The sequence below is a fragment of the Hippopotamus amphibius genome, chromosome 3 (assembly GCF_030028045.1).
Source record: "Hippopotamus amphibius kiboko isolate mHipAmp2 chromosome 3, mHipAmp2.hap2, whole genome shotgun sequence".
NCBI lineage: Eukaryota > Metazoa > Chordata > Mammalia > Artiodactyla > Hippopotamidae > Hippopotamus > Hippopotamus amphibius.
This window is the reverse complement of record NC_080188.1, coordinates 198,218,786-198,233,671: the sequence shown is the minus strand read 5'-3', so window position 1 is coordinate 198,233,671 and position 14,886 is coordinate 198,218,786. Positions and strand designations below refer to the sequence as shown.

Sequence of the window (14,886 nt, the reverse complement as noted above, 5' to 3'; positions counted from 1 at the left end):
GCGTGTGGCCAGGATGAAGCGTTTCACTCCTAGTCCCGCAGAGGGACATCGTAGGGAACCCTCAGGAGTGAGCCCTGCGGGGCCCTCTGGCTGGCTTCGACGGGTTTTGCCTCTGCTTTCGTCCTTTTGCACATGGATTCATGACCCTGCTTCATATGTATCTAGTTCTTTAGTCTACAGAATGGTTTCCTGTCCTGATCTCTTGGGATCTGCCCATCAGTTTCCCAAGAGACGTGTCCGCCCCGGTTAACACCCCCATTGTGAGGATGGGGCCCAGAGGGGCTGCGGGACTCAGGGGCCAGGCTGAGCTCAGAGGTCCTTCCCGCACCTGAGCCACGGGCTTCCCCTCCACGCCCGCCCAGCACACACAGTGCGGGACAGCCTGGGGTGCGCAGCGCTGCCGAAGCACAGCCGTCGGGCGGCCCTGTGGCACCCCCAAAAAGACGCGTCCACCTCCCAACCCCCAGAACCCGCAAAGGGGACCTTACGTGGGCAAAGGGCCCCTGCAGATGGAATTAAGTTAGGGATCTGGAGATGAGGTCACCCTGAAGCCCACGACAAGTGCCCCCCCAGGAGAAGGCAGAGGGAGGTGAGCCAGAGAAGCGGGCAGAGGCGGGTGGTGCAGCCACAGCCGAGGACCCAGGACGCCGGAGGTGGGCGCACGGGCCCCCCGCCGCCCCCCCCGCCCCCCGCAGAGCCACCAGGAGGAACCACCCTGCCCCCACCTCGACTGTGGAATTTTGGCCTCCAGACCGTGAGAGAAGGCACTGCTGGTGTTGAGACGACGACGCGTGCAGCTGCCCTGGGAAACGGAGACACCAACCCCGAGACGCTCTCGGCCACCCGGCCGGAGCTGTCGGACTCTGAGCAGGCCACGGGGCGCCTGGCTGGTGGGGGTGTGAGACCCAGGGCTGGCCCCCAGGGCTGGGGAGGGGCCCCGGGACGACACGGCCCCTCGGCAAGGGCAGCACGCAGGCGCCGGACGCCAGCCTCTCACCCCCTCCCCTCTGCCCCTTTTTGTTTGGTTTCCCTCGTACCCAGAAAAGAATGTGCTCCGAGGGCTCTGGGGGAAGTAGTCACGGGGACGGGGACGTCACCTCCCCTGGAGGACGAGGCCCTGAAGTTACGCCTCTGCCAGGAAGTCGTCCTCGGCCCCTAGCCCCCCCGGGAAGGGGGGTGGGGGGGCATCGCTTCATGCATCCCGCTTAATGGGACAGCTCTAGGCAGCCAGCGCAACGCAGCCACCATGAACCCCGACAGGAAGACACGATGGGCGCTGTCTCCCGACGGGCCTGTCACTCTGAGAGCTTGGGCAGTTTTACGCCCCCTGCGAGGCCCTGCTGCCGTTTCAGATGGGGAAACTGAGGTGCTGTCGGGGAGGAAAGCCAGAGCAGGGCTCCAGTCCGGTTCCTGAGGCGTGGTACTGGCCAAGAACTTCGTTCCCAAGGTCCATCCTCATGGCAGGACGGTCCACCAGGCTTCAACAGGAAGCTTAGTTTTAGTTTGTTTGTTTCAGAAATACCCTCGGCCTTTGCTGGACTTTGTAGAGACAGTCCGGTCGGGGCTCAGCCTGCTCAGCTTAATGAGATGTGGGAGGGGGGTGGGGGAGGAGAGGCTGGGTTTCAAGGAGGAACGTGCTCTGCTTGGGGTCTTTGTTTCCCACGCTTCCTGGTATGAAGCGGAGGTCTGGGCCAGGCTTGGCCTCCAGCTTGCTCTGTGACTTTGGACGCGTCATCGCCCTCCCTGGGCTTCAGTGTTCTCGCTTGTAAAATGAGGGGTTGGGACAGATGCTCTACGTCAGTGCTTCTCAAATCTGAACGTGCGTTGATTCACCTGGGAATCTCCTTAAGATGCGGGTTCTGCTTCCGTAGGCCCGGGGCAGGCCTGGGGCTCTGCATTTCTGACAAGCAGCTTGGAGATGCTGGTGTTCAGACCATGCTCAGAGTGACGGAGCTCAGGCCAGGTCACCTGACCGTGATCCTTCCAGCATGGCGTGGTCTCTGGGTCACCGCCCTCCCCAGGGCGCTCTTTGAAGAACACACAGGCTACTGGTGTGAGAGCACATGGTAGGCCGCAGAGTCCCAAGTAAATACGTGTGTTGTTGAAAGACCCACAGCAGTGTGATTAAGACAATGTCTGGAGACAAAGGCACCTCTCATCGGCTAATGACCTCTTGGGCAGACGCGTCATTTCTCGGAGCCTGTGAAACGGAGGTGACGGCACCCACCTGGCGGGCTCGTTGCAAGGACTGAACAAGTAAGGTGGTCAAGGGCAGTGCTGCAACAGAAGACGCCCGGCTCCCGCCCCCTCATGACTACCGTCCCCTCTATGGGTGGGGACAGCCAGGGAGCCACCGTGCCCCCATCACCCGTGCTGCCCCTCTCATCCTGGAGCCCAGCTTGCCAGGTGATGGATAACGGCCACCTGGTCCCCAGGATCCCCTGAGGTCCCGCCCAGGCTCCTCCCCTTTCCCCGCTGTCCCGGAGGCGGGGCCCCGGCTCCTCCCCGGGTCCCCTGAGTGTGTGGACTCCACCTGGAGCAGCCGGGGAGCCTGTGAGCCGGGCCTCAGCTCCCGAGGGGTCAGGGCAGCTGGGAGGCGAGGTCGGGAGGACGCGAGGGTCTTTTCCTCGGGAAACGGCCTGCCGCCCCGAGGGGCTGGGGGCTTGGCAGGAATGGCGGTCCGTCTCCACGGTGATGGGGTTTGTGGGTGGAAACAGGCAGGGGAGGGGTCATCAATGGAAGCCGGGGGCGGGCCCAGAGCCCCCACCGCAGCGGCCACCAGGGGCTTTTCTTTCCCCACCCCACCACGCATCCGCCCCACTCCCCCTGCTTGAGCCCTTGCAGGGTGGCCACTGTAGGGCAGCGGGCAGCCCTGTAGGGCTGCTGCCAGATGAAGACTCCCACCCGGTGCAGGGAGGTCCGTGGCCTCCAAACAGGGTCATTACCCTAATTGCTGTTGGAGCTGATCCTCCCATCAGGGTCGGTCTGACAACAGAGAGGCATGACTCACCCTGCTGGCCACGCAGAGCCGGGCCCCTGGGGAGGGGCTTGGGGGGGCCGGTGCCCAGCCCAGTCCTGTCTGAACCCCTGCTCCACGCTCCAGGCCGGGGTGGGGGGTCTCTGACCCAGACTGGGGTATCTCTCAGTTTCTAGGTGTGAAGCTTTAGGTTTGCAGATGTCTAATGTTTACATAACATACTCAAATATGCAAGAGAAAAAAGAGCAAACTACCTCATTGTCTACACCGACTTCCAGGGAACTCACAGGCCTGCTTTCTGATTCTGATGGTGGTGCAGCACCAACAGCAGGAAGAAATCAGCTTGCCCGTGCAGGGTAACTGGGGCGCTGGTTTACATCAGCCTGTCGTGTTCAGTCACAGTCACCTGGGTGCGTGATGAGTTCAGCATCGAAACGCCGCCTCAGGGCTGTTCCTGCTCATCTCAAGGGTGCCTGAGGCCACCTTGCTGGTGCAGGAGAGTGGGGGTCCACCCGCCACCCTCCGTTTGCAGGTCCCTCTGCCCCGTCCAAGGCGAGGCCCTGGGGCTGCTCCTGGGGGAGTGGCGCCATCTCCCTGCTGGCCCGGCCCCACCCATCTCAGCTCTCCTGGCCCCGGAGACGCCCCGAGTCCCGGTCGTGACACAACCTCCGTCCCCGCCTGGGTGTGCACCCTGCAGCCGTGTGGCTGCTCTGCCCGCCCCAACTCCTTGGCAAATCTGCCAGTCAGCACTCTCAGCCCCTCCTGCAGCGTGGACGGGAGGCAGGACCTTTGAGAAGCCCCACGTGCCTTAGCAAGGCTGTGGAAAGCTGGGGGGCGGGAGTGCAGAGCCACCTCTCCAGACACCTACTCTGTTGCTCTGTCCCTTTTCAGATGTGGCCCCATGGGGACCACTGGGCTTTTCTAAGGGGTCTGCAAATTCTGAGTCCATATACTAAGACCTAGGAGGGTGCCTCCTGCGTGGGGACCCCACCAAGCTCGCTGGGTGCTCCTACCCCTAACGTACAGCTCTTCCTCCCCTGAATGCAACCCGGTGGTGGGGGAGGAGGACAGCACCCTGATGCCTCCGCTGCCTCCTGTGCCCGCCCCAAGTCTCAGGAGGGTCTTCCTCCTCCTCCTGTTGTGTGGAAGGCTCTACATCATCCCCTTTCTACACGGACGAGGAGCCTCCCTGATGAGCCTAATTACAGAGGAACTACAGGGAAAGGAAGAAACAAAGCCCCGACCACATCAGGGGAGATTTTAAAGCCAGCCACCGCGATACCCAGAAAACTCACAGCACCCTGGGGAAACAAAAGGGCTGGGACTTGGAGTCAGGACTGGTGCGTGTCCCGGCCCTGCTCCTGCACAGCTCTGTGTTTCTGGGCAGAAGCGCTTCTGCAAAGACAGGGATGTGGGAGCCCTCTGGGGAGGAGGTGGGTTGGGCGGAGAGCCTGGGGAGATCCGAGGTGCCAGCACAGGGCTGCGAGTGGATCAGGACCCTTGGGGCGTCCTCCTGGCACTTCTTTGAGGAGGACCCCTCCCCAGTTCCTGGGGGTCCTGGAGCCTGCTCACAGGCAGTGGACCCGTCCAAGCAGAGCAACCCTGAAAGTGGGGCTGCCCGGCAGGCAGAGAACCCGGGTGCAGAGACAGAAAGAGGGTGAGGCAGGGCCCCCAGAGGGGGGAGAGGGGAGGAGGGGAGGGACCCCAGCCCCTAATTCCTGACGCACAGCACCCTGTCTGGGAGCCCTGATAGCCGAGAAGGGGCTGTTCTGGGCAGGGAGGGGCCTGGTCCCCAGGGAAGAGAAGCAGTGGAGACAGCACCCCCGGCAGCCCGCGCTCTCGGGCTCACGAGAGCGCGGCCCTGGGGCCGCCGCCTGCTCCCAGACGCTTCCTGCCGACACTTCCCTGTGGATGAAACTCTGAACAGTGAATCACGCTGGGGCCCAGACATGGGAAGGTCCCGGTACGAGGGAGCTGGAAGCGATGGGAAGAGCACCCCGCCGGCCCCTGCCCGGCCCCAGAGCCTCTCCTTCCAAGGGAAGGGCCCTGCCGGTGGTGTCAGCGAGGCAGACCTGCCTGAGCCCCCGCCCGCGGGGCTCCCTGGAGCTGCTGCCCCGAGGCTTCTCCCAGAGACGCCGGCTGCCCAGGAGGGGGTCCTGGACCAGCAGGAAGAGCGACTCTCCCGGCACAGCCCCCGGCCTTGGGAAGCCTGGTCACTGACACACACTCCTCCGGCCCCATTGCCCGTCCCCGGTCAGGCCCCTATCCCGGCCAGGGGTCCTTAAACTGGAGAGCATGGGAACCATCTGAGTGCTTCTTTTATTTTAATTAATTAATTTATTTTTATTTATTTTCTTTTCTGTTTTTCCCTGCGCCGGGTCTTCGTTGCAGCACGTGGGAGCTTTGCCGAGGCAGGCGGGATCCTCTGTGGAGGCGCACAGGCTTCTCTCCAGCCGTGGCCCGTGGGCTGCGGAGCGCCTGGGCTCTGTAGCTGAGGCGCGTGAGCTTAGTTGCCCCAAGGCAGGTGGGATCTTAGTTCCCCGACCAGGGATCAAACCCGCATTGGGAGGCGACTCTTCACGCCTGGACCACCAGGGAAGCCCCTGAGTGCTTCTTTTAAAAGGCGCACGTCAGGAACCCACCCCAGTCCGGGGTGAGGCTGAGGAGCCTGAGTTTTTAAAGAACACGACAGGTCCAGCTAATCTGGGGAGAGCACATTTTAAAAAGCTTGATAAAATATATATAACGTAAATTTTACCATTTTAGCGATTTTTAAGCGCACATTTCAATGGCATTAAGTGCATCACATTTTCCTAGGACCATCACCGCCATCCATCCCCGAAACGATTTCAATTTCCCCAAAGAGAAACTCTGTACCTACTGAAAACTAACCCCCTACCCCACCCCACCCCCAGTCCCTGGCACCCACCCGTCCGCTTTCTCTCGGTGAGCTTGAGTATTCTAGGTCATGTAAGCGGAATCACACAGTGTTTGTCTCTGCGACTGGCTGACTTCACCGAGCATGATGTCTGCCGGGTTCATCCACGTGTAGCGGGTGTCAGGTGTCCTTCCCTTTGGAGGCTGGATCGTATTCCGCGGTATGTCCGGGTCCCACTGCTTATCCACGCGTCCGTGGGTGGGCACATGGGGTGCTCCCGCCCTTCCGTCACTGCGAGCCGCGCTGCTGTGAACACGGGTGTGCGAGGATCTGCTCGGGTGCCTGCTTTTGGTTCTTCTGGGGACACACCCTTCTGTCTTCCAAGCCCCATCCTGTGTTCCATGGCTCTTCGAAACCAGCCCACCCTCCTTGAAGGCCAACTTGCGAGGCAGCAGGGGAGAAGCCAGGCTTTGGGGCGACAGGGTGGTTTGCGCTTCTGCCTGGGAAGTGCACCCGTCTCCGTCTGCGGACTTGTAACCGAACTTCTCTGCACTTCTTTGTCCTCGTCTAGGAAAAGAAACTAATGAAAACCAACTTGCAGGATAGCTTTGAAAGGACTGAGTGGGAAGAGACACGCAAAGTGTCCGGCACAGAGTAGGTATTTAATAAACGCTGGTGGTGTTGGAATTGTTCAAGAAAACTTTCCCCAACAGGGCGGATGTGAGGTGTGGAAGCTTCTCGAGCAAACTCTGCACCCAGAGAAGATGGGAAAACAAAACCCCCTCCCCAACTGAAAGAAGCTCAAGCTTTTTTGCTTCTGTAAAATTAGGGTCAGGCAAATTCTTGGAGTTTAGCAAGTTATGTTTTCCGAGTAACCTGTTTCTCTTGTGTAACTTAAGCTCATTTTCTCTTGTTCTGCCCGTCCTAAGCTCCCAGAACGGCTGTGGAGAATCCTCTGTAATTATAAGAACGTCTCTCAGGGCTTGAGAACTTGGTCCAGCCCCAACCCGTGGTCGCTGGAGCCAGCGCTCAGGCAGCCCCTGTGCGTGGCGCGTCCTGCGGGGAGCAGGGCAGCGTGAAGCACGGCTCTCGTCTCCGGGACGCTGAAGGCAGGAGGGCAAGATTTACGTGATGAGGCAACCCGGGAACAACACGAGCCGGGGTGACTCACCCGCTTTCCAGCACAGCTAATGGAGGGTGTGGACGGGCCCAGGCGACAGCATGAGCAGCGCGGAAAGGGAGCACCGCAGCACCTCTGCAGACACGCTGCGCCTCTGCGGACACGCTGTGGGAGCAGGGAGGCGGGGGCGGGGGAGCACAGCGCAGAGACCGGGAGGAGTCCGGTCTGGAAGAGGACCTGAGCGGAAAACAGAAGCAGATTCCTCCCTCGTGCTTCCTGTTTTACAGAAGGTGTCACTACAGTATTCAAAGACTGGATAATAAAACTGAGGGAGGTGAAAAGAGATTTCAGGGTCAAGAAGACAAACTGAGAACTAGAGACAATTACTAACCCAAAAAGTGATTTAGGAACAACAGCAAACAAGGCTAAAAATAAAACGGCACAAAGGCCAGGCTTGAAACCATCCCAATCGGTGTAGAGAAAAGCAATCAGAGAGGCAAAAGGAAGCGAAGGTCAGCTGATGTAAGGATAGCTGACGTCCTCGAGAAACGGAGAAATGAAACAGAAAAGATATTTGGGGGTATTGCACAGATAAGGCTGCCCTTAAATAAAGGAAGGACTGAATTTACCAATGGATAGGATACGAGGAATAATCCCAGAAAAAAGAGAGAATTGGTCAACACAGAGATGTAACCTGTTTAAGTGACCAAACGTCAAAGCATGAAGAATTTTTCAGGCGTCCAAGCAGAAAAAAAACCAAATCGTAACAAGAAGGAAGCTCTGGGTAGCCTTAGATTTCCCCATGTCCAACACCAGGAGACCATGAAGGAGAAGAAACATCCACAGCACACGGGGGGAAGGAAAGCCTGGCCGCAGTCTCAAGGCAAGCGGGGCCCTCAGACGTGAGAGCCTGTCTTGAACACACCATCCGACAAGACAAGGCAGAAAACTGGGAGTGATTCAAGCGGAGGACCCAGAGGAGAAGGGCTGGCGGTGAGCGGTGCATCCTTTCACACCCAGAGCTGAATGTGAGCGCTTCAAAGTCCCAGCGAGATGGAAACCTGTGAGAACAAAAATCAGGATGTGGAAGACGGGGAGGGACGGGGCGCAGGGGCCAGCACGCCGTCTACGATGAAGGCAGGACGCAAAACCACCAGCGACGGCAGCCTTTTCAAACGACTTCAAAAAATAATTTATTTCCTGGTCTATAGAGGGATTTTGTAGGTACAGATGTCTCTTGTCGTTATGAATCATTTACCCAAGGTCAAATAATGCCTTCGGCTTTCTTTTTTTTCTATGGTATGTAAGCGTGAATAAACGTAACCTTTTCATATTTTCAGAGCACGGAACGTGACCCCATCCTTGTATCATTATTTCTGTCTGTCTGTCATCTGCCTACTATTCCATCTGGATTTATGCTCAGAGATAGGTCAGGGCGGACACTCAGTAAACGTTTACGTCGGTCGTTCCTGGGTGGTGGGAACTGGGGTGTTCTGCTGCTTTCTCCTTTGCGGATTTCCGTGCTATTTGGATTTTTGTGGTAAGCGTGTACCATGCTGACAAAACCGTCAACATCTCTGCTTAGAAACATTAAATGGAAAGTCACGGTGAGTGGAGCCAACGTCAGTCCTGGGGCTGAGGGGGCTCCGTGGTGGGCGTGGCCCCCTTCCCGGGCTCCTCCTGCCTCTTAGGACAGGATGAGCGGACGCAGGAGGAGGCTTCTTGGGGGGGACGGGTTGAGCTGGACCTTGAAGACGGGCAGGCTTGGAGAGCACCTGTTTTGCCAGGCGCTCCGTGGATCTAGCCTTGCTCGGTCTGTGGTGTGGGTGGTGTCACCCCATTTTATGGGTGAGGAAAGTGAGGCCAGAGAGACAGCAAGGGCCGAGCGGGGCACAGCGGGAACCGCAGGCGCGGGCGCACAGCACGGGGTGGACGGGAAGCCGTCCGCAGCGCTCGGACCGGGCGGCCGGGCAGGAGTGGAGCAGGGCTCCGAGGGCACGTGTGCCAGGAGGAGGGAGGAAGGTCCTTCACGACGGCGCTGAGGACGGACCTGTGAACACCGCAGGGACGCCCTCAGACTAGAGTGAGCGCAGGGAGGGGTGGTGGTCGGGGCCGCCCCTCACCACGCGGCCCCCGGCTCCCCGCGGCAGTGGGCTTAGGCCCCGTGGGGACCCCCAGGCCCTGAGAAGAGGGGCCAGGAAGGCTGGGGCCACGGAGCAGCACCGTCCCGGTGGCGGCCACGGCCACCTGCCCCTGCAGGGCGGGGACGCCCCGCTCGCGGCGGGGCCTTGCTCGGCGAGGCCACGAGCGGCTCCTTCACCTCCCCACCGTCATCCCTCACACGGCGAGTGGCGGTAGCACGGCCTCCGGTTCCTCATCCTGCCCAGGGCCTGGGGACTTGGCACCCGCAGCCCCATGGCTCCGTTTGGCACCAGCTGCCCGGCGGTACCTGGGCTCCACCAGCGCAGTGGACCGTGGTCACCCCCTGGAGAGCAGACCGGCCACCGCGCAGGAGTCTGGCCCCCGAGTCCAGCCCTGTGTCTCACCGCCCTGGTGAAGGGGCTCAGCCTTCCTGCCGTGAAGGCCCCCGCCACAGAGGGACCGCGGACCTCGGCCCCGCCCCGCTTCGTGTGGACCTCCGCAGCGCCTCCCTCCCCTCCCCGTGGGGGGGATTCCCAAACCCCACTCCGCCTCCAGGACTCAGAAACCAGCCACGGGACAAAGAGTGGGGAGAGTACAGGCGTCGACCTCCCGTAACGTGTACCTGAGTCATGGCTCCGCCGCTGGCGGCCTGTGACCCGGCTGGGGCCCTGGCTCCTCAGACAGAGGACGGAGATCACATCAGCCCCGGGTGTCTGTCACGAGGATTAAACGGTGCGACAGCGCGCCCGCACACAGCCAAGGCCCTTCCTGCCGGCCCGTCTCTGGGTTCTGTCTCCTGGCTTCCCCCCCCGCCCCCCGATCCCACTCAGATCGGGGCTCAGCTGGTGCCTTGGGCAGGCAGGTGCCTTCCCTGGGCCGGGTCTTCCACAGGTGCCGACAGCCTAGATGCCCGGAGCGGGGCAGGGCGGGCGGTGGGCCGCCTGGGGCACCGAGAGACGCCTCGCGATCCTGGCCGTCCAACAAGTGTGCGGGGACCCACACGCGCAAGCTGTCTTCGAGCCGTTGCATTTAAAGAAGTAAAAGCACACAGGTCAAATTAAATTTAGTAACACATTTTATTTAACAATATATCCAAAGTATTATCATTTCAACAAGTAATCAAAATTATTGCAACATTTTGACATTCTTTTTCTCCTGTGAAGTGTTGGACCCTGTATGCTCTACAGGCAGGTGTGGTATTAACACAGACTCGCAAGACACTGACACAGAGTATTTGGTGAAAAGAGTGGGACGTGGACCCAGGAAACGATAAACTACACCTCCCTCCCTCCCCCGTCCCCTCTCCCTCCCCCCCTCCCCCCCCAGCTCTGGGCAGGAGGCCCCCGGCCCTCTGCCCTCCCCGGCCTTCAGCCTCAGCCTCTCTGGCACTTTCCTCCCCACCGCCAGCTCCCGGGCCCCAGAGCGGCTCGAGGCCGAAAGGTGAGGCGTCCAGCCCAACCTGGGTCCCCTTCCTGCTGACTCTGCTCCCGGCAGGTCCCCCACCAGGGGCAGGGAGGACAGACAGGCACCGAGGAAAGGCCTCTGGACCTCAGGCCCTGGGGAGCTTGGCCCCACATCTCCTCCCCACAACTTCACTCCACGTGCGTTAGTGACAGGCCTCGGAGGGGTGCGAGTCCTGGACCGGCCCGCGCCCTCAGAGGGCGGCAGCGTCCGTGCTCCTCTGCAAGGAGCCCCAGCCCCAGGCCCCGGGCAGGCCCAAGCCCCCCGCCTCCGCCTCGCGGGCGGCCGGCTCAAGAACCCAGCCCTCCGCTCCCCGCCTGCCCCTCTCCATATCCGTGGCCACCCTCAGGCCAGCCGGATGCGGGAGGTCCCATGGGCCCCCGTCCTGAGGATGGGAAGGCACCATCACGCCTGGTGGTGACAGAGGCCCCCTCCAGCCAGGACACACGCCCTACCTCGTGCCTGGCACGCCTGCGGGTCGCGCCCTGCCCACTCCTTACCTCGACCCCGCCCCCTCCTGGCCAGGGACACGCCCTGTGGGACGGGGTCGGGGTCAGGACCCAGGACACAGAAGCGCTCGCTCAGCGGCCGGCCCTGCCTCTGGTCTCTCCTCCTGGAAGACCGCCCTGCGTGGGAGAGCCCGCCACCGGCCCCTCGCGGTGAGGGGCTCTCGGGGTGACCGGACCCACGCTCCCCTCTCTGGAGCAGGCCCGGCGCCAGCTCCTCGAAGTGTGTGTCTTGGGACCCAAGGATCCCCCGGGACCCCCTGGAGCTAGGGGAGGGGGAGGGCTGTTCCTGGAGGGTGGGGTCTGGGCCCTGCATGCCCACTCTGTCTGAGTGGCTCCGCTTGTATCTGCTTTAGGTATCAGGGTTTCAAACGCTGTTATTTGGAAAGAAGTTTTTGGTGCCCCAAAAGGTTGATGTCCTTTCTCTATAGCCTCTCATTCGATAGACTGGGAAACAGGCTCCCTCACACGGAACGAGAGCAGGGCCAGCGCTGCGGCCAAAGCTCTTGTGGCCACAGGTGGGCCAGGGCCAGGCCCGAGGCAGGCAGCTACGAACTCCGGGGGCCCAGCCCCGCTGCCCCTCCCCAGGCCGCTGCGGGGGGCGGGGGGGCGGGGGCCGGCCTCCGGGCAGCGGGCAGCGTGCAGACGCAGGCTCCGTTGTCAACACCTGAGGGCAGAGCGCCAGTCCCCAGCTCCCACCTTCCTGGGCCCTGGGGGCCCTGGGTGGGCACCACACCAGGGCGAGGGGAGGGCTCAGAGCCCTGGCAAGGGGCCTCAGCCTGGGCCCTGTGAGCTCAGGGACGTCACCAAGCCCGGGGGCGGGGGAGTCTGGACACAAACGGGGCACCCAGGGGCCTCTCCACGGGCCGGAGTGTGAGGGTCCCCGCGTCCAGGAAGGCACGCCAATCGAGAAGAGGCTTCGCACACAAACTGGCACCTGGAGCAGCTGCCGAGGGGCTCGGCCCTGCCAGCAGGTTCCTGGCCGGGGGCTGGGATGTGCTGTGTCTTGATGTGCAGACATTTATCAAAGTTCCTCAAAATGTAGGACTGAGATCTTGCGTTAGCCTGCGTGTAAAACACACCTCACTGGCGCAACGTCTTCGAGGGGGACAGACTGGGAGGGAAGGAAAGGGTAGGCTGGGGCCACAGGCAGGTCCGCGGCTTCTTCCAGAGGCAGCCGGGCAGACAGGACAGCACGGGGAGGCGGGTGTGGCTCCTTGTCCGAGCAGGGACCTGGGAGCAATGAAAGGGTGTCTGCCCAGAAGCCAGGGCAAGACACGCCCATCCGTGTGCCCATTTTTTCCAGAATCTGCCCCGCACGGGCTGCGCTCAGGCTCAGAGGTCTCACCGGGACCTGCGCCTCGGCCCAGGGCAGGCGAACATACTCCTGGTCCCTTTTTGGGCCAAGAGGCCAGAGGCCTCCTCCAGAGGCCAGGGCCGGGCCCACCCTGCCTGCCGGAACCTTGCAGAGAAGGGCTGGGAGCACCCGGATGACAGGGCGTGAGCTGCCCGCGGCTTGGCAAGGCTGGCCGGGAGCCGCGTCTCATCGCTTGGGAAGCCGGGTACAAGCACCGGCAGCTCCCCTGACTCAGGAGGGGGAGCAGGTGCCACTGCCAGGCTCTCATCGGGGCTGCCATGCCCGCCCCCACCCCGCGAGCCTCCCCAGGCCGGGGCGGGGACGCCCTCCAGCTGCCGCTGCGCGCCCAGTGCACTTTTCCCAGGAGCCCGGAGCCCACGCCCTGGGCCTGGCTCTGGAGGAGGCGGCTCCGTGGCAGCACCCTGGGCGAGGCCAGGCCTGGGGGATGGGTGGGCCCGCTAGCTGAAGCTCCCAGGAAGTGGCAAAGCCGCACCTCTCTTCCCTGGAAAAGGTGAGAGCTCCTCATCCCACCTCCTTGGGTCAGACCCACTCCCCGCCCTCCCTCACCTCTCGGCACTGGTGTGGCCTGATGGGCCCCCGCCCTCGGGTAATAGGAACAAGCCCGGCTTCCCCCGCGGCAGCGGGGAGGCCAGCGCTGTCCCACCAGCGAAGGAACAGAGGGGCCCAGGCAGGCCCCACCCCAGGGCTGACGGGGAGCTTGGCAGGGCCTGCGATGCGGCCAGGTGTGCCAGCGTGGACCAACTCCCTAATCATTAAAAAAAAAAATCCTCTCAGGGAGGAGTTTGAAAACGGTAAGCTCAGCAGAACGGGGGCCTCCCTCCCCAGCGAGCTCAGGGAGCTGCCCATCCTCCGGGGCCCACTGCTTCGCCCGCCGCAGCCCTGCCCCGCCCGTTCTGCCAGTGCCCGCTCTGTCCGCTGAGAGCACACTCATTTATTCCAGCTCTGGGACGAGGAGTGGGCTGTCCTGGCCGGGACGGCCGCAGGGGTGGGACAGGCCGGTGGGTGGTGCCCTCAGCCCCCCGAGTCCACGGCCCTGTGGACGGGAGGACGGCTCCGGCCGCCCTCTGAGCAGGGACACAGCTGCAGGGGCCGAGGCAGGGTGGGCTCCTGCCCGGCAGACACCCACGCACCCCCTCCACGGCCGGCCCTGAGCTGGACGGGTGTCCGAGGGCCCCCAGCCTGGAGGTGGGGGTGAGGGGCAGAGTCGGGGCAGGGGGTCCACACGGAGAGGAGAGCCCCGCAGAGGACGGCCAGGGGTGGGCTGCAGGCTGGCGGGGCTCCGCACTGGCTGCGGGTCTGGGGCCGCGCCGGGCAGGGGAGGCCGAAGCTGCTAGGCCGCGGCCCAAGGTGGACGGGAAGGTCTCTGTGCTGGGACGGACCCTCCCCAGGGACCCTCTCCGTGGCTCCCGGCCGGCAACGTGCAGAGAAGAAGCACCTGTCCCCCTGCCTGGGGGCCGCCCTCCGGGGCCTGTGCCCAGCCTGCGTGTGCCACATCGCGGGCGCCGCGCCCAGGACACCACGTCCCGGGAGGGAGCACAGCAGAGCCGTCCGCAGCCGAGGCCGCGCCCTGCCCCCCGGCCCGCCCACCCGCCCACCCGCCTCCCCGGCTGAGGTGGGCTGGGTTGGATGGAAAAGGCCCCCATGGCCCAGGGAGGCTGTCTTGTCCGAGGCTCTAGTTAGGCCCGGCTTTGGCTTCCCCTGCCACCGCCCTGTCCACACGCCCTTGGCCACGGCCATGCCCTGCCCTTTACGAGCCAGTCTGCAGTCCTGCCCAGACCATCTGGGCCAGGCCCCGGGGCTCCGCTCTGGCCCTGCCCCGGCACTAACTCCCTGACCCTCAGGGAGACCCCGGCTCTGGGCCCAGGAAGAAGAGAGGGGGTCTGCGAGCAGGCCCGTCCTCCCGTGTCCCGGATGGAAGGTGCCCAGGACATGAAAGGGGCCTGGGCGCAGCCTGAGACAGACGGTGGCCTTGGGCCGGGTCCCACAGGCCCTGCTCCCTGCCCGCAACCACGGACCACGCAGGTCACCCAAACCTCCAAGGGCTGCCTCCTGACCTCCCCTCTGAAGCCCCTCTAAGTGATACCCAGGGCCTGAGCCCCAAGGCCTGAAGAGCCCAGGCGGAGGACCACAGGGTGTGTGTGGGGGCGGGGGGGGCTGGGGAAGCGGCCACCCCTCCTCCAGGCCAAGGCCAGGGCCAGGGCCAGGGCTCCTGTCCAGCACGAAGTTCTCCCAGAGGGACCGGGGGAGATCGCAGGGGGAGGAAGCCCCCGCGGGTGCCGGCCCCAGGCCCCGGCCCAGCCCCCGCCGCCCTCCACCCCCCGCCCCGCGTCTCTGGGCGGCTGCAAGGCCTGCGGCACCACCTGGTGGTCATGTCCAGGACGGCAGGCTGCCGGACCTCCAGACTCAGGAGGGGCCCCGGGCTTG

General features: G+C 63.1%; 1 protein-coding gene and 1 long non-coding RNA gene across 2 annotated transcripts; both read left to right on the top strand.

Annotated features, from left to right (window-relative positions):
- The first annotated feature begins 3,121 nt into the window (after positions 1-3,121).
- Positions 3,122-8,316, top strand: LOC130849073 (uncharacterized). The gene is made up of 3 exons (XR_009052681.1): positions 3,122-6,075; positions 6,427-6,509; positions 6,785-8,316. It is a non-coding gene; the product is annotated as an uncharacterized LOC130849073 (long non-coding RNA).
- Positions 8,317-9,390: 1,074 nt separating this feature from the next.
- On the top strand, positions 9,391-13,381 carry LOC130848876 (basic proline-rich protein-like). The gene is made up of 9 exons (XM_057727251.1): positions 9,391-9,728; positions 10,444-10,557; positions 10,612-10,945; positions 11,104-11,237; positions 11,603-11,807; positions 12,391-12,584; positions 12,806-12,952; positions 13,056-13,184; positions 13,288-13,381. The coding sequence occupies exons 1-9, from the start codon at positions 9,391-9,393 to the stop codon at positions 13,379-13,381; spliced, it is 1,689 nt and encodes a 562-aa protein (XP_057583234.1).
- Positions 13,382-14,886: the final 1,505 nt, after the last annotated feature.

Coding starts and splice junctions, on each gene's coding strand:
- LOC130848876 (XM_057727251.1), top strand. CDS start 9,391: ATGGCTCCGTTTGGCACCAGCTGCCCGGCGGTACCTGGGCTCCACCAG. Junction 11,808..12,390: donor CTGGGCCCTGGGGGCCCTGG/GTGGGCACCACA, acceptor CATTTTTTCCAG/AATCTGCCCCGCACGGGCTG. Junction 13,185..13,287: donor AGGGCCTGCGATGCGGCCAG/GTGTGCCAGCGT, acceptor CTCCCTCCCCAG/CGAGCTCAGGGAGCTGCCCA.